Source organism: Trachymyrmex cornetzi, unplaced genomic scaffold (genome assembly GCF_001594075.2).
Source record: "Trachymyrmex cornetzi isolate Tcor2-1 unplaced genomic scaffold, Tcor1.1 scaffold797, whole genome shotgun sequence".
In the NCBI taxonomy this organism is placed as follows: Eukaryota; Metazoa; Arthropoda; class Insecta; order Hymenoptera; family Formicidae; genus Trachymyrmex; species Trachymyrmex cornetzi.
The window spans coordinates 671,512-697,299 of NW_017300132.1; the positions used below are offsets into that span (position 1 = coordinate 671,512).

The 25,788-nt window shown below is 35.0% G+C and overlaps 2 protein-coding genes across 2 annotated transcripts in view; both read right to left on the reverse strand.

Moving 5' to 3' along the window:
- Positions 1-25,782, reverse strand: part of hlk (hulk) — a 34,529-nt gene extending 8,747 nt beyond the window's left edge. Inside the window, 15 exon segments of the mRNA XM_018518874.1 lie at positions 6,975-7,192; positions 7,746-8,019; positions 8,308-8,637; positions 9,016-9,330; positions 9,449-9,580; positions 9,670-9,852; positions 9,980-10,294; positions 10,371-10,502; positions 10,666-10,848; positions 10,929-11,072; positions 11,415-11,597; positions 12,797-12,832; positions 14,535-14,675; positions 15,121-15,303; positions 25,715-25,782. Coding sequence (XP_018374376.1) covers positions 6,975-7,192; positions 7,746-8,019; positions 8,308-8,637; positions 9,016-9,330; positions 9,449-9,580; positions 9,670-9,852; positions 9,980-10,294; positions 10,371-10,502; positions 10,666-10,848; positions 10,929-11,072; positions 11,415-11,597; positions 12,797-12,832; positions 14,535-14,667 — 2,578 coding nt within the window. The 5' untranslated portion in view covers positions 14,668-14,675; positions 15,121-15,303; positions 25,715-25,782.
- Positions 1,879-4,767, reverse strand: LOC108768453 (uncharacterized). Its single transcript, XM_018518873.1, has 3 exons — positions 4,574-4,767; positions 3,152-3,466; positions 1,879-2,089 (listed from the first exon to the last, which is right to left on the reverse strand). The coding sequence occupies exons 1-3, from the start codon at positions 4,602-4,604 to the stop codon at positions 2,055-2,057; spliced, it is 381 nt and encodes a 126-aa protein (XP_018374375.1). The 5' UTR covers positions 4,605-4,767; the 3' UTR covers positions 1,879-2,054.
- Positions 25,783-25,788: the final 6 nt, after the last annotated feature.

Here is a 25,788-nt window from a genome sequence, read left to right on the forward strand (position 1 = left end):
CACGAGCAATAATTCATAACGTCTGATAATCGTGATCACAGATACAGTGCGACTAAAAGTTTCGTTCGTTGATGACGCGACGATTTTCTAAAATACCTAAGATGATCGACTTTACGCTCTTAGGTCGCGATACAATATTATACGAATTTCGCTTGTAACTCAACAATTTCCTGATGACGTGTTTGTATCTTGCGCAGATTATCGGACACTGAGCGACAAAACACGGCGAACACATGAGACAAGAAGTATTTTAATTACGAATAAATAAATAAATAAATAGATACCTCTTTATCGTGGATCTTTTCACGCGATCTAATCGCGATTCTTCGAAAGGCTATTCTTCATTGTAAATTCATGCAACCATAAAGCTAGATAAGCATTAGAGATTTAACAAAATATATGGATGTAAAAAACCATATGTCGATTTTCAACGTATTGCAAAGGAAGAGCAGAACTTATTTATGCCGGAGTTAAAAGTAATATTTTAGATAAGAGACGCAATCACAATTATATTTGCAATTCGTAAAATCTTATTTACATGTATGATGCGTTTTTTTCTTGTTTTCAGATAATACAGTCTGTCAAGATAATATTTTTGTTAAGATAATATTTTTAAGATACATATTTTTATGTTTTTCTAATCCGAAAAATTCATAAGTTCTGTGAAATTTTAATGGTGAGATATCGATGATAATTTCAATAACTGTTATTATTACCGAATTTTAAACTCAATTTTTTTAAATCGGCATTGTCGAAATAATTTGTAATTCATGGCAAATCAGATTTCTTTCCACTTTAAAACAGATGACTGACATAAACACACTGTAGGAACTCTCTGTATTACTAAGAAATCTCGTTATATAAATAAAATCATAGGCAAGACATTCGTTCATAGCTTCGCTCTAACTCTGGGCCTCAGCCCAGTTTTCATTTCATTCTTGAGATCTCTTTAATCTTATAAATATAATGTTGAAGAGGAAGGTTAGCTTGAGGATCAGTAGGCTTTATTAGGATAGAAGAGAAAGAATACAGAAATCGAAAAAACGGAGGATCCAGAATGAAAGGTTTTAGTTTACAAACGATTAATCTCTCTCATGTTAAATTAAACGCTAGAGCGTATATACCGCAATCTAGGTAGAACACTATCCGTAGTCTTGACAACAGTGATTGTTCACATTTCCTTTTTCCTACACTATAAAGTCCTACCCATTACTGAGTACGAATGTTATCGATGAAATGCAACAAATCGGCGGTATCGCTCTTCGTGACGTTAACGGGTTAACGGATAAAACAAAACCAATAAACAATATTCAGCGTTAGACGACGGTCGGATGTTAAGGATCGAGATTCTATATAAGAAATGCATACGTTGCGAGAATAATTCGGTTTATCGCGTGATCATCGGCAGATACCGGACCGACATACTATTGAATATACTGGCTCTTCTCTAATCTCTTCAGTATCGTATACGCACAGCCGATGTGAATTATTTCTCTATAACGTCCTTTTATCGATCGTAAGATGCGTTTATATCTAAGCTCCTTACATACACATAACAATTAACAGAAACATTAAAATCGCTCGCGGATGTTCATTTATTTTTCTGCGCATGACACACGGATGAATACATCGCGAAGAAAGATGACGTAGTTGATGACTCTAGCGATGACAATGACATTATGACACTGATGTGATGATGACGTTGACAATGATAACACAATAATGACGAAAGTGAATTCGACGGCAAATATGATGATGGAACAATATTGACAATTGATAAATGACGACAACAATGTGTTAAATGGCAACGAGATATTTCGTTCCTTTAAGAAACATGAAATCTTTACTCGCTCAATAGCGAAATTTATCTTTTTCGAGCTGTTAGCACATGATAGCATAGAGCACCTGGCTTCTTCCGTCATTGCGCGGATTTTTCTGTCGAGCGAATTTTTCCTTTGTTCAACCATCGTCTTGCGAGTCCTCTTTCTTCATTTCCTAATCGGCGTTCACAGCCCGACCTCGCGCGTCCAGACGCCGATGTGCGTGTCGGCCATTTAGACCTTCATGAGGTATGGTATTCCAGCCACAACTGCAACAACCCACAACCCGACCCAACTCTCAGTGAGAGGACAGAAAAATTATTCTCACGATCTTTCACGCCTTTACACATTAAATATGCTTCTGTCGTCTCGTCTGTCCTCTTCCATGACGATGTATGTTCGAGGGGTCCGAATTCAGAATAGATATTTTATATCGACCAATGCATATAATTTATAAGAAATGTATTTACGAACGGGGGTTTTACAAACATTAGGAGCTAGGTTACTTTACGAATTGTTTTTTCAAGTATATACCGAAACGAAGATTGCGAAAGTCATTTTGTTAACAATAATGCATGGATATACATATATAAAATTGCTAATTATTTAGGCAAGCGCAGCTTCTTGTGATTCGTAAATAACCTTAGCTCCATCATCGAATTACTACAATAAGGGATTACATTCTGAGAATAGTTGGCCGAATCATTGATAGTCCGATGAACTAGCAAATCGATCGGCACGTCAAATAAATCGATGCCCGTTATTCTGACGACTCGAGGACTCGGAGAATTCAGCCGGTGCCGGTGCCAGAGCCGCGTGGAAGTCACGTGTCGAATCTTCGATCGTCTTGCTCGTCCGGAAGTTGTGCGTCGTTGGACGCTCTTCATGGATCGCGCGAGACCCGCGAGGTACCTGCATCCGAGATACGAGGACGAAAAGTCAGGTGACCGTGATCTTATTTCCGATGCGGCGTACCTTCTCCGTGCCGGGTGGCTCGGCCTCAGAAAAATCTATCTTCGAGCTCACTATTTCCTTTCCCGTCTGTTATACTAAGCATTTATCGCGTTCATCGCTCGTTATCTTTTCCGAAAAGAAGACAACTTGTTAAATCGCTACCCACAGCAGACGATCTGATCGTTCTTGCCTTTCGATTCAATTTATTTGCACATTTGTTATCCGATTTCATTTTCATTCCGAAGAAATCAATGCGACGATTGTCAATGAAAATTTGTTTTTCCTGGCGAACATGCTTACGTTTTAATTTGCCAAAGTGACTGATGGACCGTACGCGTGGGCAGCCATTTAACTTCATGGCCGGTTGAAATATTTACCGCTTCCGAAAAATCCCCTTTTGGCCTTGGACTTGGATTCCTTCGCGTCGTTGTCGATTCTCGATATCGTCGCTGATTTTTTGCTCTCCTTGGCCGTGAGCTTGTTTATTGGCTTCAAAGCCGGCAGTAGTGGCTTATCCGTTCTGCCGGTACCTTGAAATTTGCTCTTGTCCTTGGTAATCGGGCCGATTTTGGTGACTTTGGCGACCTTGGTGCCGTGGCTGAGCTTGGTGGGACAGCACTGGTAGGGCTCATAGGAGGGAATCTTGGGTTTCGCGCTTTTACCTCCCATCCCGATGTAGAAACAGCCGTCGCCTGCAGTAAGCAAATATACAACGAGTCAGATACAAGGAGAATGAGAGATTTATAAGAATTGGCTAGCCTATGACTGATTGGTCTCGTCGCACGAGTCAATCTGAATTAAATAATAAAAATAGGATCACGGATAAAAATGATCGAAGTGAATATAATGGAACAAATAGGCAGAATGACAAAAAAGAAGGAAAAGAAAGAGGGAAATTAATGAGACATTGGAAACAAATAAAAGAAAGAGAGAATCAAGGTGAAACGAAAATATATTGACTCGTGCGATCTCGACGTTGCTAGCGCATAGAGAACGTTCCACTGCAATCCCAATTGCTTAGCAAAAGCCAAACGTGCATGTTTTTAATAGACAATGTTTTAATAGAGAATTCTCGCGGCGAGTCGACGACTCTTTCTAGATAACCGTTCAAACGTAAACCAGCCTCCTCTTCATAACTTCTACGTATGATTGCGTTTTCCATATTGTTTATTTAATATTGAATAAGAAATATATACGTTTGTAACAAAAAATTAATGCCATAAATTACTTCGCGAACTATCTCGTGTTAATCCAAAATTGTTTAGCAATGCTATTTTTCTTTCTTTTTTTTTTTTTTTTGAACGGAGACTAGTCCAATTTCTTTCGACTCGTAATTCGCTGCAGACGACAGCTGTCAACAGAAACCATCGGCTCGCTTCGGAGAAGCCCGTATTTCAATTGGTAAAAATGCAAACAAAATAGGAGCTACGTACCATAAAATTTTCGAAGTAGTTAAGTAATTAATTTTCTTAAAAAAAAAAATTGAACGTGACATTTCGTTATGTAAATAAAATATACTCTATGTCAAATTAATATATTTTATATTAAAATATCAAAAGATTTTACATCGAAATTACGAATTAAAAATAATTCATGACAATGCTTGGTTGCGTAGCTCCGTCAAAGAAGGATTGTTATAAGGCGGGCATGCATTACGCGAAAAAGATTTAGGGATTTTGAGGAAACTGATGACCGATTGGGAGATAGTTCAGGCATATGGATGCACTTTGCTAGTGTGAGTACGTAAAATATGATGACAATAGGTTCATGCAGGTATGTCCTACACCTCCCAGTTCTACCGTGAATGGTGAGTGAACAGCCAACTTTCATCTAAATTACGTTGTTATAGTGAATACCAATCGATCTATTGGTATACATTTCTCTACTGCTTTTAGGATATCATTGTATAGTTTCTGTCTTTCGCGAAACACAAAGCCCGTCACACTTCGATCTCACGTGAGCTCCTCTTCGGCCTCCTGGGTTGTCGTTGGGCCTTTACCTTTGTCCAGGATTTTCTTCAGAACTTTGTTTGATTTTTTATTATTTTTGTCGCTATCTTCGTCGTCGTCATCGTCATCATCATCATCATCATCATCATCATCATCGTCATCATCATCATCATCATCATCATCATCATCATCATCATCATCATCATCATCATCATCATCATCATCATCATCATCATCATCATCGTCATCATCATCGTCGTCGTCATCATCGTCGTCATCGTCGTCTTCGTCATCGTTGTCGTTATCGTCGTCGTCTTCGTCGTCGTCGTCGTCGTCGTCGTCATCATCATCATCATCATCATCATCATCATCATCATCATCATCATCATCATCATCATCATCATCATCATCATCATCATCATCATCATCATCATCATTACCTGCATATTAACGGATCATGGATAATATACAGCGCGATTTAAAACCGAATTGTGTACGTAGGTTTTTTGTGATCGATATGGCCTCGGTCCAAAGGGATGACATGCATAAAAAAATTTTTTTAATGACAAACGTTATAGACGCATCACATTAAACATTCCCGAAATTCTGTTACATACGCAAAATATTGTTATATTTTATTATGTAAAAAAGAAATATTATATTTTTTTCCCATTTTCTACCTTATTTCTACAACATTTACAGTTTTCGCGTTTATCATACGAATATGAATAAAATAGGCTTAGATAATCAAAGTGTCCACTGTATGGACTTATATGATGCAGCAATCGTGCTTACGAAAACTTACAAATAGAATTATTCTACTCAAATAATTTAAGAATAACAATATAAACGTATTAATTAATAATGATATTTATACTGATATCAGTTGCCGAACATAAAATTTATAATATACGAATTTATTTATAAGTTTGTGTATCTTTCGCATTACATTATTTTTTTCTCCAATTTTTCGAAATAAAAATGTACTTTATAGTTTAAGTTTCCACAATTTACAAACTGATTCGCGACTTTGACACTTCGTATTGATTTAAATCACGAAAGCTTTGTTAAACGCGTCCAAAAAAAAAGAAATAAAAAAAGAAGTAGAATAGCCGTTATTAGTGCGCCGAAAGCTGCAAGATGTAAAGCTTCAAATATTTGAGCAATTCATAAAGTCGTTATTTGTAATTCAACGGTGACGCGTCGTAACACTTTTTTTCGCGAGATAGGCTTGGGAAGATTTGTACGACGCATCACGTGATACGTTCCGCATTATTGCGTCGATGTAGCTGTATACTAGCACGTAACAGTATGAAAGAGCGAGTAAAAAAGGCAAAATATAAGTGAGATTAGCTTGCGAGTGTGATTTAAATGCATTATACCGTGAGAATATAATATGGCCAGCGTGCATGTTGAAAATCGCGTTTCACCGAGCTTCGTGACGTCCCACACTTTGGATCGAACCCTTTTTTTAAATCCTTTTTTACGCGAATCAAGATACAACGCAATAAACGATTACAGGAAATCCCTTTAAACTCGACGGATGTTTCATTCGCTTTTTTTTCCTTCTTTATCGTTTATCATTATTGCAATCATAGTAATTGTGGTGGTAACGTGATCGGAGTGATCAACACAGCGCGAGTGTTGTACTCGTAGCCCGGTGGTATAGTCACGACCGAGATTAACGTCACAAAGAACAGTACACCAGTAATAATAATCATCATCCTAGAAATCTCCTTACTTTTCTGTTCGATTAGCCATTCCAGAACTCTGTCCTCGTTCTTAAGATTACCTACAAAAGGCACACACGCGTATCAGGATCAGCTAGCTTCGATAACGCACCGTGATCATTGTCGATGTCATGTTTCGCGTTATCGCTTTATCGACGTGGAAATTGCTGAAAGGAACACGCTAAGTCGCTCTTCATTATGATCATATAGATTCGAATTTATAATATATTGATATCATTTTCAAGAAAAGTTAGTAGCAATCCGGGATTTTTAATCTGATCACTAAAAATGGACTAAACACGCTGCATTATTATTGAAATTCTGTTGCATTGAAATCTTTTCGTTAATTAACAACAATTTATTTTAAGGTGGTGAAGAGTGACTTAATAAAGGGAGAACGCGTAGCATAAAAGTAATTTAATCTTGTTTCTTTTTCGTGAAAAAAAAACGAGGATTATATGAAAAAGGTAGGGTAAGCTCGATAATAAAAAAAAAACAGAATTAAAGCTTTCGGTACTTACCGTCGTACATGATGGGGACTCCGGTCTCGTAATAAACGAGAGCCGGGAAGGAGAAAACGCCGATTTCAGCCGCCAGTTTAGCATCGTTTGATTTGACGAATTGAATACCGTGTTTGTCAGTATCATCGTCAATCGTTTCTAATTCCTCGAGAATATCCGCGCAGGTTTCACACTTGTCATCGTCTATTAAAAATTATAATTTTTCTATTATATATGATCTCGAGAACATATACACAATGGCCAATTTTGGCCTGTAGAATGTATACTTGTAATGATATTAGCATACATTTAGCATGAAGTTCACAGTATGTATATATCTACTATGGAATTTCAAAAATAAGGACGCGCAAAAATAAATCGATAGAAGCGCGTTCTGAATACCAAAATATAAATTTATATTTTTAAATTATTTTTATTAGAAAAATTGCTATTTTTGGAATTACAAACTCTAATTATGTAATCTCTGAAAAAATAAACGTTACGTGCGTTTTACTTCAAGTATATAAAAAAGAAAAATAATATCTTATATCATTATATGTTAGAATACTTTTTGCTCTCTAAGTGTGTTTTAATTGTGAATCCTTTAATTTTCCTGGCTAATTTTAAGCCAGTCATTATATAAAACAAATATATCGAAAAAGATATAAATAATATGTCCATAGATAATCGATAGATAGAGATATATAGAATGTTTTTTTACACATTATAGATATTTTTTCTTATTTTTATCATGGTTATTAAATATTTATCTATAATGCTCAAACACATAACGTTTTTCTATCGACGCTTTCAATAACATCCGGCGTTGTTGTGCGAAGCTCGAGGACCCATTCTAAAATTTCTTCCTCATGCATCATGTCACCGGAATAGATCTGTCGGAATTTGTGTCTATAGAATGCCAATGCCGGTAATCCCGGAAGATCATATTCCTTTTCGATTCCCTCGTCGGAAATCTTTACAAAGTCGATCTCCTTCTCTTCGCACTCGTCGTCAATGTTTTCAAGCTCTTGCAGGATCTTTTGACTCTTCTTATCGCCTTCTTTATCTATAAATAAGTATTGTTATTGTTATACACGGAAAGAATGGTTTTGCTGAATATTCTATTTAACAATTAAACTAGATAACAGAGTTGGAAATAATTTTGTTGGACTATCAAAATAATTATAGGATCCCAAGCATAATGAACAATACTGCAGAAAGTTTTTTAACATTCTACATAATTATTTTGTCTAACAAAATTATTTTCAGATCTGTATCTAGCTAAATTTTAAATACTTCAGCAAAACTATCCTTTCGTATAGTAATACATTTGATCATTTTGCGATTGACATACAGAAAAAGACGACGACATAATCGTTCTCATCGAGAATGTTCTCCAGCATTCTAGTATTGACTTCTTCAATTTTTCCTGGTATCTCCAAAGTGTCCTCATCGGTGATCCAAGACAATACTTCATCCTCGTCATCGAGATCGCCAGTATAAATCAACGGATCCTTGTTTCGAAAGAACGCGAGAGTCGGGAAATGCCTGATGCCATACTTCTTTGCTGTGATGGTGTCTTCGGTAGTAACGAATATTATGCCCGTTTCATCCAGCTCGTCGTCAATATTTTCTAAATCTTCGAGAATATTGTCGCATTTTTCTCCTTCGTCGCAACTTCCACCTGTCACAATTTTTGGTCGATTATATCGTAAGCAATCGAAGAGGATATAGTAGAACTCCACATTTATTTGTATTCCATTTATACGAACAAAGTTCATATAAATGGACTTTGCTTAGCTCCAAATATCTCATAGCTGCTGTAGTTCAGATAATAGGAACTCGACGACTTAAATTTTCTTTTTCAGCTTCTGTTATCAGAATTAATAAGTACTGGCAGAAGGAAGAATTAGTGAATCTTTGTTATCTGAACTATTCAGTTATCGGAACTGTCTTGCCCTTTAACATATTCGGATAAAAGGAGTTCTAATGCAATTAACTCAATGAAGCTATTAATCATTTGACTTTCTGTAGATAATACTGATGAGAAATGTTTGCTTACTGAAATATACCACAACGTATTCGTGGTCCTCTATGAGATCCGTCAGTATCTCGTCCGTGACCTCCTCAATGGTAGCACTGTTCTTCTGTTCTATCAGCCATTCGAGGACTTCGTCTTCGTTCAGTAGATCGCCCTCGTATATTGCCGGAATTTTGTCTTCGAAATACACTAGGGTTGGGAGATGATCGATACCGTATTCCTTGGCCTCGGCATCGTTGTCTATGCGAACAATGATGATCCCCTCCTTTTCCAGGTCGTCGTCTATGTTCTCCAACTCGTTCAGAATCCGCATGTCCTGCTTATCGTCCTTGTCGTCTACGGAAAAGAATTAATTCGCTGGTCGCTCTCACTCGCGACCATATAACAGCACCTACCTAACAAGTAACAGTGGAAGAATGTTAAAAGGAGGTAGAAAGACGAATCGATCGCTTACAAAACAGGACTGCTATGTACGGCGAAGTCTCTACGAGCTTTTCGACCATTTCGTCCGTTACTTCCGGGATCTCGGCATGTTTTTTCTGATGCAACAGCCAGCCCAGTATCTGATCTTCGTTCATAAGATCGCCTGCGGAACGCAAATGAAAAAAATTTCTTAACCCCATTTCCCTATTAGTTCTTCTTTTTTAAATAAATGAAAATTTTCAAAAAACTAACCATCGTAAATGTGTGGTATCTTTCGTTCAAAGAGCACCAAAGTGGGAAGCGTGTCTATGCCATATTCCTTTGCCTCATCCAAGTCGCTGATTTTCACGAAGGCTATGTTGTGCTGATCACAGTCGTCGTCGATGTTCTCCAATTCACTTAATACCTTTTGACTTTTCTTCTGATCTTTATCATCTGCACAGTAACGATAGAATCATATCAACAATTACGTCAACATGTATTGATAATTGAAAGTAACGTAATCATGCAATTTTCAATTATCATGTAAAGAAAAAAGAAGCCCTAGAAATGTGTTACTGACAAAAGAGAACGGCTACGTGCGGCATCTTGTCTATAACCATGTCAAGCATTTCGTCGGTGACGTCCTCGATCTGGTCAGCTTTTTGCTGCTGCTCCAACCATTTGAGCACTTTCTCCTCATCTTCGAGATTGCCTTCATATACCATCGGAATGCCCTTCTCAAAGTAGAGCATCGTAGGTACTTTTTGAATGCCATATTCCTTAGCCTCCTCCGCATTATCGATCTTCACAAACGTCACGCCGAGCTGATCGCATTCATCGTCAATGTTCTCCAATTCATTGAGAACTCTTTGAGACTTCCGATCGTTATTGTCGTCTGTGTTATCGTAATAAATACGTTTTAATATTATTTAAATCTAATATCTATCTATTAATTTACAAAAGCAACTTACAAAACAATACAGCTATGGTCTTCCCATCTTTAATGAGACGATCCAGCATCTCATCGGTGACGTCTTCTATCTCGTCCTTTTCGAGTTGCGACAACAGCCACTCCAAAATTTCGTCCTCATCTTCTACATCTCCTGCAATTATCGTGTTATTTTTCTGAATGAATTAATCTACATAAATAATTTACAAACTTTTTCTTTTATTAGTCTAGAATCAATACGATTTTTTTTCTGTAATTTTATTTTTGATATTATTTATACTATTGTTTCGCTCAGTATGTGCGATTCACCTACCCACCGTCGTAAACATTCGGGATCTGCTTCTCGAAATAGACGATCGCCGGTAAATCGTCGATTCCGAATTCTTCCGCCGCCTTTTCGTCGTCGATCTTCACGAACTGAATACCGTGCTTATCACAATCGTCGTCGATTTTTTCTAGCTCATTTAGAACCTGCATAGAGTCTTCATCACCGTGATCATCTACAAGCACGAGGGCATATTACAAAGCAAAATAAAGGCAAAACAGATGAGGCTGACAAAATGATCAAAAATATACGAACAGAACAGAACGACTAAATTGTCAATGTTTCCAATTAGTGTGTTCAACGTTTTGGCGGTAACATCTTCGATAACATCCTCTTCATCTCCCGTGCTCTTGTTCGCTACCAGCCATTCCAGCACGTCTTCTTCTCTACTCAACTCATCTAAGAGCACGTACTGCGAGTTAATTTCATCTCTGTATTGCTTTATATAATTAAATTAGGATAAAGTAAAATACTTCAGTGACATAGAAAATTTGTGACAGTCACTCAATCATTAACCATCGAATTTTGTATAGTTTCATTAAATTGTTGTAAGATATTATGTACTATTACTGTAAATAGAAATCTTCTGATTCATTTTTTTAAAGAAATTAACGTAAATATCACAAAATTATCTTAATATTATTTAGCGTTTAAATAATTAAAATTGTATATTGCGTAATTTTAATTATTTAAATGCTGCGACGCATGTGTCATATATTATTCTTGTTCTATCGTACTTACGTTCGTAAATAATTGGAATTTGATGCCTGTAATACACAAGAACTGGGAGAGGACCGAGATTATACTCATCTGCCAGCTCCTCGTCCGCAATCTTTACGAAACCAATGCCCAATTGATCGGCTTCGTCATCGATGTTCTCCAATTCTTGTAGGGCCTTGAGACACTTTTTGCAGTCTGGTTTGTCTGTCCCATTTGAAATAAAAAGATGTATTATTGCGTGCTTCTGTTATTAAACGATCAACGCCATTCTTTTGAGCGTTTTATTCCGTTCATATATATGCCCTTTTTTTTACAAATATAAAATTAAAAACTTATCTGCTAGTTTAATTGAATTATATTTTTTTCTTAGGTCATTACTCACGTCTAACAATATCAGTAATTACTAGACAAATAGAAAATATATAAATTATACAATTTTGCTATGTTATCGAGAAATATATTCATAAAATATTCAATTTTTTTTAAATGATGGGGATGACCGTCTTTAGATATGTTAGATTGTCTTAAATACAAATGATATTGAAACGATTCGATTAGTCACAATTATTCTCAAAATTTCACTCTAATGCATTGTTTTATTCTAAACAGAAATATATATAATGCGTTCTACATATTCTATATCTGATTGATACACACTTATAAAGGCGGATAATAATTAAATATTTGCTAATATTTTAATTAGCTAAGAATTACAGTTCAAAGCACTAATAAATGATAAAAGGCAGAAAACTGAAAAAGCTCGAGATGTTAGTCGACTCTTTATCAATTACACAATTTAAACTGTTATCAATTATCCTAGTTTACTAAAAATAATTTCTAAAAGATTTCATGAATGTATTCATTACATATTAAAAATTGTACATGAAAAGAGAAATGCATGAGTGTAAATATTCTTGCCACTCCATTGATATCTGTTTTTCTTCGCATCCCTCTGTCGTTGTATACGCACATTTGAGCGAAGTGCTGCAGGAACGCGATATATCAACTTTGATAATCGATGAACACGCAGATCGACAAGTCAGGAATAAGTGAAAATTGTTATATGAAAATGCATATCAATGTCGCCACTCCGGGTGATGCACTTGCGAAGAATCACTTCCTCACAAAAAAGGAACAAAAAAAATAATCTCACGAAAAAAAATCCATAATTCTTCGCTTCATAATCAAATACAACTGCAATAAAAGAAGGCGCTTTAAGAAAAAAATAATTTAGCTTTGCAATAGTAGTAACTGCAATTGAACAGCAAAGTGATCTTTCATTAGTGCGTCAGTCGATATCGAATGCATATAGTCTGTGTGTGTGTGTGTGTTGCTGTGTAAAAAAGCTAGAATACTGTGCCACAGATATTAACCACATCGATTTCTTATAAGTATGTACTTACTAGAACCGATGCCTGCACACCGCTCCGTATTTGGACCTATTCGTATCAACACACACAAAAATTTTCACATATATGTATTATTTACAAGTATATTTTGTATGTAATCGAACCGCAAAGGATGAATACTTTCGACAGATCTGATCGTCAAAATTTATATCCTTATTGATATAAAATTTCCATTTTGCGATAAGATATTTTAACTTGATTGACAATAAAAAACAAAAACAATAAAGATAATTGGGTGAACTTTACAGATAAAATAAGATAGACAAACTGATGTAAACATTTTATACAGAGAACGATTGCTATTAATAACAGATTAAAACAGGTTAATGACAGATGATAGACATTAGTGTCATTTGTTTGTTGATTAAACAACGATAAGAAAATGTATCTCTTTAGATCCTTCTCTGTATACGTAAAATTAGAACAACTGCAACTCAAGGAACATGAAACTGTACATAGTGATATATATGTATCTAATTATGACTAAGAGCTTCGTAATAATCATAGCAAAAGATCTGGAAGCCACCTCATTAAATTTGCCATTTTATTAATTTATTGTGCTTAATAATGATCTACGTGCATACGGCAAGAGTACACAATATTTTAAAATTGTATCGTATTTGTGGAGAAATTAATCGCGATTTTTATATTTTATGTACAGATCCGCAGAACACAAATACTAATATTACATTAATGTTATAATTAACTCAACAATGTAAGTATAAAGTATAATATATGTTATATTAAATTTATTTTATTGAGCGGAAAATTATAATATTGATGTAATGTTACTGTTAGTTTACGTTCTGCGGAGAGTGACGAACAATTCCATCGCAAACGTGACATACACAATTGATTAGTAAGACGTCGGACAATAACAGATTAACGGACGATAGGTACACGGATGACGGTCAGGGTACATTACGTAACATCACTGTGTAGCACCGTTGATTTTTCGATGTTGACTGATACAGTTATTAGCCTAAAACTTAGTTTTAAATGGATGTCGAACTATAGAAAATCTTACGAATACACAGACTAAAAAAATTCAGAGGTGCCAGTTGAGTCCAATCATCCTTTTTTCACGTCTCCGCTATTACTAAAAAAATTATTTGTGCTCATAAATTACAGCTGTTCAACTACATACTTGCGAACGACTGCTTTGTTTCGTATTTCTCATTCTCTGTTTGCGTTTTCTTCTGCTGTTTCGAGCTTGCTAGCTCATTTATACGTGACTTAAACAATTTTCTTAAATTATTCTACATACTAATTTGATGCAAAATTATCTCTTTTTTATACTAAGCATAAAGAAGTAACTTTGTTATCCTTAAGCTCACATTTTAAACCATTAATATTTTTAAGTATATTAGTTTTATATTTACATATTTATAAAAATATCTTTGCGGGGGAAAAGATATTTCCTTGTTATATAATCAGTGGAGTATGCTATTAAATATTCTTTCTTTAGTTACATTTCATGATTTGATGATTAAACGTAAACATTTGATATTATCAATTAAAATCAATTATTTAATTTAATTTGCCTACTTTTTAAATATATCTCACATATGTATTTCATAGAATCTTTTCTAAGAAACGTTTTACAGCGAAATTGGCATGCACGATATTTTATTGAAAGGATGAATGTTGGACATATTTCGAGTAATTCGATCTTCCGAATGTTTTTGACTAAGACTTAATTTAATAATTAATAATGGGAAAAACAACTTACAGAAGAGAACTGCCACGAAATCCGTTTCCTCAACAATCTTCGACAGAATTTTTGCGTTAACTTCTTCGATACGATCTGGTAGATCCATAGCTTCCAAACTGGTAAGAAAATCCAGTACATTCTCTTCGTCCATCAAGTCACCTAAGTGAATAATCACATATACGTTTTTCTCTGTGCGATAACACATTTGTATATAAACAATATTAAGTGAAAATCGACTAAGAAATATTCAACATAAATAAGCAAAAGAGGACCCCAATAAACATAAAGTAACAATAACATAATATCAATGTTATAATTCACATTTCTTAATGTTACATGCAACGTGTGTTATATTACATTTATATATTAAGTGTCAAATTATAACATTGGTATTATGTTACTGTTAGTTTGGTGTTTTTTTACTGGACCATATTCAATCAAGACGGATCTTAATGGCTAATAATATTTTATATGAATTTTATAATTATTAGTTTCATTTATTAGTAAATTCTCAATTTTTGCTCTCACTAACTTAACATAATTTTAGCAAATTATTAATAATGATATTTATTGTGTGCTTGAGTTTATTTAAGTACTGACTTACCATCGTATATGATTGGTTCTTTTTCGCGGAAATATGTAAGAGCCGGAAAGTTTTTGATACCATATTGCTTCGCCAGTCGTTTATCGTTGATTTTGACAAAGTCGACTCCAAAGTGGTCTGTATCGTCGTCGATTTTCTCCAGTTCGGCCAGGACTTTATCGCATGTGGTGCAACTTCGGGCATCTGTAGACAGATTACTACTAGATCTAGGAAAATCGTATTAAATAATAAGAAACCGGAGTAGACGTCGATTGAAAATACTTATATTTATTTTACATATGTTTAATAGTAAGCACTGAGAACATTTTGTTAAGATTGCATTAGGGCACGCATATGTATTAATTAATATTTAATTATAATTTTTTTAAAAACTGACAAGAAACGCATTATTCATTAAAAGAATATATAAATTGATAAACCAGTTTGCAAGATTTTGTGCAAGAGTATATAAAAACTGCTTCTAGGGTAATTTTCGACGTTGAATCCGAATCTTACCATAGAAATACTTCCATCAAGTCTGATTTTTGAGATACAAGAAAAAACATTTTTTCCAATACAGTGAAGTTTTATTGAAATTAGAAAACAATCAGTAGTGTTGAGCGTTTAATTTTTGTTTTTTGGACTTTGGATCGGTTTTACATATTAAGGCGACTCCAGACGATATGGCCAATGTATGCCAACTTTCCGCACATTAGCTAAATATTGGCTTACATTCATATGGATAATTATACATGCCATGCGTGTGTATGTATAATAATTGTTAATGTGATGTACATTGGCGTACATATCGTTTGGAGCTACCTTTAGAATCCATCAATAGTCGCTTCGCACGTTTTTGTTCTAATACTGAAAATAACATTTTTCAATTATCATCAAATCCTGATAGAAGTGTTTGCCTTACTGGTCACTTATCGCACCCAAATTATTCAGGACAAAAATGCTGTATCTTAAAAGTTTACATGCAATACCTGAAAAATGACATGTTATATTTAAAAATTAACATGTTTTAAAAATTCGATCCGATAAATTTTTCAAGCAGAAGATTCGAACTTAGCACCCTATAATACGTTAAAAAAAAAGGTTTTTTTTCTTATACTAAAAATTATTCAGCACTTATAAACTAATGTAATTAAATGGTTGACAAAGCTGTAGTGCTTAAATAGACAACGATGTTTTGTACTCTAATTTTAAGTATGCTTCGCTTCCTCAGGTGGCTGTAAGAAGAGATCGATCCCGCTTTTGCACATTTTTACGCTTATCGTTCCCGTTCCTTGGCAGATTGCGTACATTCTTGGCGGGCTGCGCTTCATTCGAGCGTACAGAGAGCAAACCACTGCCTCTGCGGTAGGTGTTAGGTTACAATTATCGACTATAGACATCGAGATGTTGTCCCACCTCCCCGTTCTCCCAGTTTTCCGTGCTTGGGAAAATCGTCGCGTTTCGTCACGCGAGGGCCTTGATTACGTCTTGTGATAATATCAAGCGATAACAAAGCGCGGGCGACGATGTTACGCGCATCGTCGCATACACGCTTCGCGCGCCCCGCCATTTTTGGTGACGACTTCCTTAGAATAGAGCTAGAAGAAACAGGAGAGGTGGTTCCGATTCTCTTCCCCTCTATTTCTGTTGTCTTCTTACTCGCTCTTAGTTTTGCCATCTGTCTTTTTCTTTTTCACTCTCTTTCTGCCTTTCAGTTTGTTCGCTGGTAGCTTCTCTTTCCGTTACGCTTCTTTACTCCCGTGATCACATATCCGCGTCTTTTCTCCTCTTCATCTCTGCGCCTTTTTTTATCTACTTGTTTTTTTCATTTTCTTTCTCTCTCTACCTCTTTGTCGATCCCTTTGCTCCGCCATCGTTGAGAGTAACGTAATAGCATTCGGTTAACGGACACCCCCGCGAAACGGTTGGCAGAATGATTTGACTAAGATGCGTAAAGGGAGAGGGAGATGTATGAAACGCAGCGGAGGAATTTTCGAAAAGCTGTGCCAGATAAATTGGACCGTGTCCACCGGTTGCTGCCGTAATAGTCGAAAGTTAAGAGAAATTTATCGATAATCTACTAGTCAATACAAATTAGAAAAAAGGTCAAACACAAAAGGAAAAAGTGTTTTTAATCAATATAATATCATCTATCGATACCGTCTATTAGTTAATAATCACCGGTATTTATAGTTGTCTTATATTTAAGACCATCTTACAGTCTTAAGATGTTATGAACAGCCAGAGAGCCGTATTAGCAAAATAAGAACAGACTTTGAATACCGCCTAATATGTCAGAAATCATGAATATCGGTGTGTATTGAAACACGTCAAGATTGAGAGTATAATTATGATAAGCTTAGAAACAGGATTCTTATTTTTTTATTTTAAAAAATCGCGAAGAAGTCGAGCGAATAAATATATAAATACACTGTCCTATATAAGAAGTCTATTTTTATTTTTTATCGTACATTTTTTTATTTTCTTTTTCTGAGAAGATTATCGAGAAAGGACGAAAATACAAATGACGTCAGGGATCGTTTACGTATATCAGCATATCTTACGGCGATATTACGATGATCGGGATTCACATGTACTAAAAATATTGAGTTATCCTTCAAAAGGAATGAATATATATGGAATTGTTCGAATGTAGCATATAGATGAGAAATTGCTTATGTAGCTTTTTTGCGAAGTAACAAGTGGCACATGTCGCATTTTCTTCCCCACTAAAGGAGACAGATGCGTTTTCAGAACTATTTCACTCATCGTCACATCGTCAGCTGTCTTGTATGTTTGTCTTTAAGGAAGAATGCATATTCGATCGGTTGACATCGTCTTTCGTTTCAATTAACTTTGATTAGCCAGGGATCCAAAAAAAATACATCTATATTTACTTATTAATGTTCAGTTCAATCCGCTGCTTAAATGTTCAGAATTTCCATTTCTACATCTTTTTCGATTAGAAAAGTGATTTAGATACAACCACTTTTACAATCACTTTTTTCGAATCCGTATTTGTTTCTTCGTCATTGAAGAAAAAATATCGAAATAGAAATTCCGTACATTTAAGCAGCGGATTGAACATTGTAAATATAGATATATTTAGGATCCCTGGCCGATCAACCGAAGCTAATCCGATGCCAACTGACGGACGCACCTCAATTGAATATACATTCTACGCCAAAGATAAACATAATCAAACGAATAGAATCAACATCACAAGAGAATCCGTAGTATATATGATATGCTTGAACGATTAAAATAATAGAATGACTGATTTTATATTAAAAAGTTACATTGATTGTGATAAAAATTATTTTACTTAAAATATTTTCACACAGCATGTCGATAGTAATCAATAACTGGAATTGATTTGTGAAGGTTCTGCTTTAATATCTTTTGTATATTTTGAATATCTCTGAAAGGTTTCCCTTTCAGTGGCAATTTCATCTTCTGGCCCGAAAACAAGCAAACGTGTTTGCTCACCCACTGTACTCCCCGGATTTGGCAACCTGCGATTACTTCCTGTTAGTGAAATTAACTGTTTCAATCATTACTTGATTCATTAAAATAATTTTATTCTAAAATTAGAGCATATCAAACAGATGTTATTATTATGAACCATCCAGGTTTTCCAGAGTAATTATCATCTATTATGTATTATCCGAATGCTGCATTCGCAAAATTTTAACAATTATAATTTTTAAAAAATAAAATTAGTCTGATTCTTTAATTCGGATTATGTATGCCGCTACTACATGAGGAAGAGAGAGAGACAACGAGATCGAACGACGGCCAGTGCCTAGTTTACGAGCCACTAAAAATACAAGAACGAACGGCCTCGCCCATACTGTCGTCGTCGTCGACATCGTTTTCTCGTCTTCGTAGCCGTTATCCGCGGATATCTTCGCCAAGGGCGTTTGCGATGTTCTCGTTTACAATTATGTAAAATAACGACCAAGATACATGAAATTGAGTCGCTCCAGTCGGACTGGTCTTGCTTTAGAATACACATTTGGCTCGAGATCACCGTAATTTTCCGCCGAGCGAGTATAGAGAAAATTTAATTAACGAGAGAAATTCTTCTTAAAAAAGAGTAGCAGGAAACACGCGCCTTAAGTCCAGTAAAACTCTACCGGAATAACGAAGCTTGTCCCGACGTGGACTTCGTAAAGTGGAGTAACAATATAAATAAACCGACAGGCGTAAATGTGGAAACAGACTGTCGGTATGAAGCATAAACATAGGAATATATTACACTAATCATTACTACAGAGTTTGGTCTGCGCTTTATATGCTTCAGCCAATACATAGAATTAGGTGTACACATACATTTTGAAAATTGTTACGAGAAAGTAACGCGACTATCAGTAACAAAATATTAAAAGGTTTATTACCAATTATTTACATCATTAATTTGTGTAACGATTTCATTTAGTTATTATTATTTAAATAAATTAATATAGTAATTATTATCCCCAAAATTGACAATTCATTCATAAAATGTAATCTATTATTATTGAAGTTGTACTTTAATTATAATTTTTTCATTTTTTGTACGTTCTTCAATCAATGTCTACATCCATTACTGAATAAATTTTGTCGATATGACCTTCTCTCAGAAATAGAAGATAAAATGTTTGCGGGAGCGTACTTCGCAATCGAATAAGACTAATCGTCGCACGTGTGTAGAACGTTTCCGCTCTATTCGTGAATCGCTTGTTCAAATTTATGCAACAGTCACCTATGTAGTAGCTTAAATTGTTGTTGACGTCTACAATACCTCGAATATCACAATTGCGAATGCAACTACGATGTGAATGTTCTACAGAGTTTCCGCGCTTTTAAGATAATTGAAAAAATTTATTTTATACTACAGCCACATACATATATTGTGATAACGAAAAATTGTATAAGACTTTCTTGGACACGTCGAAATAGGTTAATGTCTTTGAACGTCTTCATTCATATTTTCCATTCATACAATTTAGTGAATATTGCTAGAACTTTTTTATTAAGTGAGTACAATTTTCAGATGCCTCACATTTTTGGCAAACATGGATTTGGCAGTTGCTCGAAGTTTACAGAGATTAGTCCATAAATTAAGAAAAGAGACTCTTTAATTACTTTATAAATCTATTTTATCAAATAGACCATATCATGAAAGTTGCAATTACAAAGTATATAATTAATTAACTTTTGTTTATAATATGTATAAAGAAAAAATTTTTGTAATTTTTTACTTTAAAATTATTTAAAAACTACAAATACATGTATTTAAGTACAAGGGAAATTCTAACTTAAATACACGTACAAATACGTGTATTTAAGTTAGAATTTCCTTTGTACTTACATATATGTATATTCGTAGTTTTTAAATTCATTGGCCTGACAGTTCTCGGAAACGGGGCCACGTGTCTATACGGAATAAGTGTTTCACATCATAGTGACGTAAAGAGGCAGTTTCACGTCAAATCAGACAGTAGATAAGCAATCCTTTTTTAATTTTTTTTCAGTATTTTGCACCGTGGCATAATATTGAAATATATATTAAACGTAAGATTAAAATGCTAATAATTTATAATCGAGTGAAGATATCGAATTTTTTAAAATGATTTGTATAAAAAATTTTTAATTAGTCACATTAAAGCAAAATATTAAATTTAAATACCTTATTTAAAAGTCTATTTAACTGTACGTAAATGGTGAATAACGTAGTTATTTAAACGAAGTGGTCATGAAATTCTTTAGCTTGAGCTGTTTAAAATGTCTAAAATGTTTACACCGCTTTGAAGACATCGTGACATTTTGAAATTCGCACAAACTAAGAAATCTGATATCTCGAAGACCATTATTGTTATAATGGTCTTCGGCATTGAAACCTTATATAAATACACACATCTTAATGTTATTATAACTTTACATAAATACACATATCTCAATATTATGCATAACTACAAAAAAAGGAGAACTTGGAGAAAAATATTTGCTTGTTTATCGTCCAATTTGAATCGCCCAAAGGCAGAAAAAGCATTCTCCCGCACAGTGGATATGAGTAATTTTAGATTTCTGGCCGAAAGGATGTCTAGGGCTCTCAAGATGCCGATACTGTTTTCGGTGTTATTATTACACGAATGAGGCATCGCGCCGAATATCACTCTCATCGAGTAACTGCCATAAAATATATGGAAAAAACTATTTTGCTAAAGTATCCAAAAATTTAGCCGGACACAAATCTGAAAATAATTTTGTTGGATCATAAAAGTAACATAGAACGTTTAAGCGTTGATGACAATACTGCAAGAAAATATTGACATTCTAATAATTAATTTGAGCGTCCCATATAATTATTTTGGTGGCCCAAAGAAGATTATTTTCAAATCTATATCCAGCTAAATTTATACATACTACAAAACTGTTCATTTAATATAATAACTTTTTACTATGGAAATTATTTTATTTACCCTACGTCTGCTAATTTCATATAGTCAATTATTACTTAGTATCGTGAATATCAGATTTTTTAAGAACAGATGTACTAGCCATATCTCTTTCGTATTTATTAAAAATATTTCAGAAGTGTGTTAAAGTGGCGATATAATGGCATTACGCTATGTGAGGAAGCTCTTTTCGTTACACCTGCTGGTGACAACAAAGAAGTCGTCGATTCGAGATAAAGAGAAGAGGATAGGGACATACGAGTCTCGAAACGGTAACCCAGAAGAAAAGAATTCGACACGAGTGTACAGCGACATGAGTCGCGAGGACGCGGCCGCAGCTGGAAATAGGTTCGACGCGAGAGCTCGTCGTCTGGGTCCTCCGACGCTTCGCCAGTCGATTCTATCGTACATCTCTCTCGATAATCATTCTCCTTCCTTCCTTCCTTCTCGTTCTACGCCAAAAATTCTCGCATCAAGATTTTACATCTTCTTTTCTATATGAAATCATCGCTTCGTTACGTATCTCAATTTTTATCATATAAAACTTCTCCTTTTTTTTTATAGAAAGAAGTAATTCATAGATTAATGTTTGTGAAACGAGTAACTTGAAAGATCCTCAGCATCTTAGCTTAGGCTGACGTAAACGGGGGTTGATAAAACCCTGGAAAAGAGAAAAGCTTCATTCGTACGAGTACGACAGCGTCGAATAGACAGAGCCAGGTATCTGGAAATAGGTTCAGCGCCCGGGATTCAGCTCATCATCTGGGATCCCTCGTGGATCCTCTGGGGTCTCCTGGTTAGCTCTGATAGGATTCTATGCATCATTTCGCAAAACTTCAGGGAAATTGAAGTCGACGCGCTGCTGGCGACAAGTCCGCATTACTCGACGTCGCTAGCTGAAGGCAATCTATCGAATGCGCAGGGTGGTCGTCGCGGCTGGGATTATGTTTTCAGCGGGGACGATAGCCGTGAAGAAGAGAGGGGTAAGCGCAAAAATAACTCTAACGTGCGCTAAAAGTGGCGTCCACCGGAGCGCCAGCCTTGCTACAGCGCGTTTAAGAGACGGACGGATCTTTCGACGATCTTCCTTCGGTTCGGTCGATCAATCTTGAATTTCAGGACGCGTTTTGCACTTTAATGTCCTTATTAAATCCAGGTTAAAAGGAAAATCACGGAGGAAAAAGCATTAAAGAACACCCAAGCGGAACAAGAAGTCAAAGTGACTTTTGGACTTCCATTTTGGAGTCATTTTGATGTCTCTACTTGAGTAAGAACTTCCTTTTACTTTGCACCACAAACGTCTCTACTATACACCGCGCGCATTAACTTAAAAAGATTATGGATGTAATCCTGTCTTCATCTTGTTTCCGTGCGGCTAAAGTTACGGTGAAATAGGATTTCGCGACAATGTATTTTGAGTCGACGCGGTAAAAGTAAACTTCTCGTGCTTACCGCACGTTCGTGGCACGATGCATGTTGGTACGTTTGCGACCGAAAATCTGGGGTCGATTATATCACTCGGTATTACGAAAAGATGATTCAAGAGAAAATCACGGTAAGTATGCGAGCTCTCAGGCGACATGCAATGCAAGCGCGCGAACAGGTTGTCAGAAATTTTATCTCGCTCCGGAAAACCTATTCTCTGCGAGATATGCACTTGCAAACTCATTATTTCCATAATGTCCTTCGTTCCTTTCCAGTTTCCATTTATCATCTTTTCGAAGTCACGATTGTCGATTTCTCCGAGAGGTGTGTAAAATTCTAATATAATATACAAATATAGTGTATTAATCCTTAGCAATCTAGCAAAATTAATTGTCTCGCTCAAAATCATATATTAATGTATCAGACATTTAATTGTACAACGTTTGACATGTTGAAAAATATTATTACATTTATTTTAATATGAATTATTATATTTATTTAATATAAATTGAATTAATTCAAAATTAATATTACACGCGAGTCTTAAGTGAATTCGACAAATCAGATCATGGTTAAATCTCTGTGATCGTCGCTCGTGCACTTCCGCATCTCGCCATGCGTCACACTAATGAGTCAGTTCTCGCTATATGTGTTTCCTGGATTGCTCTAACAAGCAAAGACTCATAATTCGTCTCCCTCCTATCACGAAATCCGGAGATGTATACAAATGCGTCTTTTTAAAACATCCTGAAGTTCACCCTGTGAATATATTTTTAAATACCATAAGGGACATATCGGATGTATTGACACACATACACACGTACATTTACGTATTGGATTTCACAGATGTGTAATTCTATATTTATCTTATGAAAAAATGTAAGGAGATCGATACTTGTCTCGCCTATTGAAAAAAGGAAGGATTGTGTTACATCAATTATCTTTGGGGAGCTCCGAAATGCATACACAAGGATGCATTTTGGAGGGTTGCCACGCGAGATGTGACCTTCGGTATATTCAGCATATAGTGCAATTCAATATCTCAATACATTTAAAAAAGAAACAAAATTGTCCAATTAATTTAGATATTCTTCTACGGATGATTGGCGAGAAAGGTCGTCTACTGCTTAAATTAAATGAAGCGTTTCACGCGCGGCATTAGGTTGCTAGATTAGCAAACTCGGGGGGCCACCTCGAGACAGGCTGTCCTACTGAGCGGTCGTAGCACTTGGCAGAAGAAGTAGATTTAGTACCTGTTAATTCTCACGTGAGGGTAATTTGCGGCAGTAGAACTATCGTTCGTAAAACGTGTATATCGATTAAAGTATCGTGAACTATAACTTTACAGAAGGCTTAGTCACACAATCATCTTTCTGAAGAGAGAGAGAAAGAAAGAGATAGAATTGAAAAGAATATTAAATTAATACGTAAGCTTAAAACTTTATTTTTTGGAAGCAATATAAATTCTAATATATGTTTTGAACAAAAAACTGTCGCATTTTTTCCCAAAAAATGCAGTGTACGACACTTTTTATCAATATCATCCGATATATTTTATGCGGTAAATTTTTAATATTTGTTCTTAAAGATAAAAACGTATAAATGAAAATGATAACTATTTATAAATAAATAATTTTCCGCGATCATACTAAAAAATTATTATTTCTCTTGCTGCATATAGAACAGTCTTAATGGCGAACAGTGTTCCGTAACTCTAACTGTAGCTTTCATCAACACCCACACTCGCGTTATATAATAAATATGTTAACAAGAATTCGAATAGTATTTTAATACATTTTTATTATTCCGATTAACCAAAATAAATGAGCCTAATGTGATAAGAAATGAAAAAAATCGTAAAACCACACAAAAACCATGTAGAGGTGGTAGAGTAATATAGTTTTACGAAGATAGAAATTTAAAATATTGCTCTATTTAAAGCCAATAATTCAGTAGCTCTACTTTTTTCATTCTTAGAAAACTTTGTAAAGAATTTATATTAATGATTTACGGATATTTCAATATGACGTTCCAAGCTAAAATTTCTTCAACATCTCGCTTTGCTGATACCTTTCATGTTTATCAATCCATTTATCACTGTTGCGTGCATTTTACATAAATCATTTTATAAATATCATTTTCTTATATATGTGTTTAAATGAAGCATTTATATATTATATATATTCCACCGAGCATAGCAGTCGTGGCATTTATACTTATTATTCACTCGTAGAAAAATTCTCATTACAATTTTTATACGTTATGAAATACATACGCATGATTTTTTCCTATGCAAGTATGTATATAATTGCTCAAATAAAAAATAAGACAATTAAATGTTCGCATTATTTCATGAGTATCATTTTGAGAAAAATGAAGTTTCGAATTAAGTTTTGATTTAAGAATCTCGAAAATCCATCATCGGACATGTGGAGATAAAAAAAATATATTTATGTCGTCGAGAGAGATCATCTTAACATCCATTAGTTGGAATGATTGACATGTGAAAATTTTTTATGTCAGAAACGTAACATTTTTGAAAAGGATAAACAAAAGTTCTTTCGTAGACATTTATATTTGAAATGTTTCATCCGCGTATCATAAATTTAAGAGTTGCGTCGTACCTGTTGTCGCGTTCGACCCTGCTCTAGATAGATAGAGGGCTTGTTTGTAATTCAAGATCGCACTATAATTTGTGATAAGATCAAACGATCGAAGGATCGTTACACGAGTGGTAGAACACTTACACCAATACACGGCAACAAAGTCCTTCTCGTTGAGGAGCCGTTCGAGTTGCTTGGCAGTGACTTCCTCGATCACC

Excerpts from the sequence above, each read along its gene's own strand:
- LOC108768453 (XM_018518873.1), bottom strand. The coding sequence starts at position 4,604 with ATGAAAGTTGGCTGTTCACTCACCATTCACG. Across the intron at positions 3,467-4,573 it reads CTGTTCACTCACCATTCACG|GCGACGGCTGTTTCTACATC; the intron begins GTAGAACTGGGA and ends TGCTTACTGCAG. Across the intron at positions 2,090-3,151 it reads AAGGGGATTTTTCGGAAGCG|TTGTGGCTGGAATACCATAC; the intron begins GTAAATATTTCA and ends GGGTTGTTGCAG.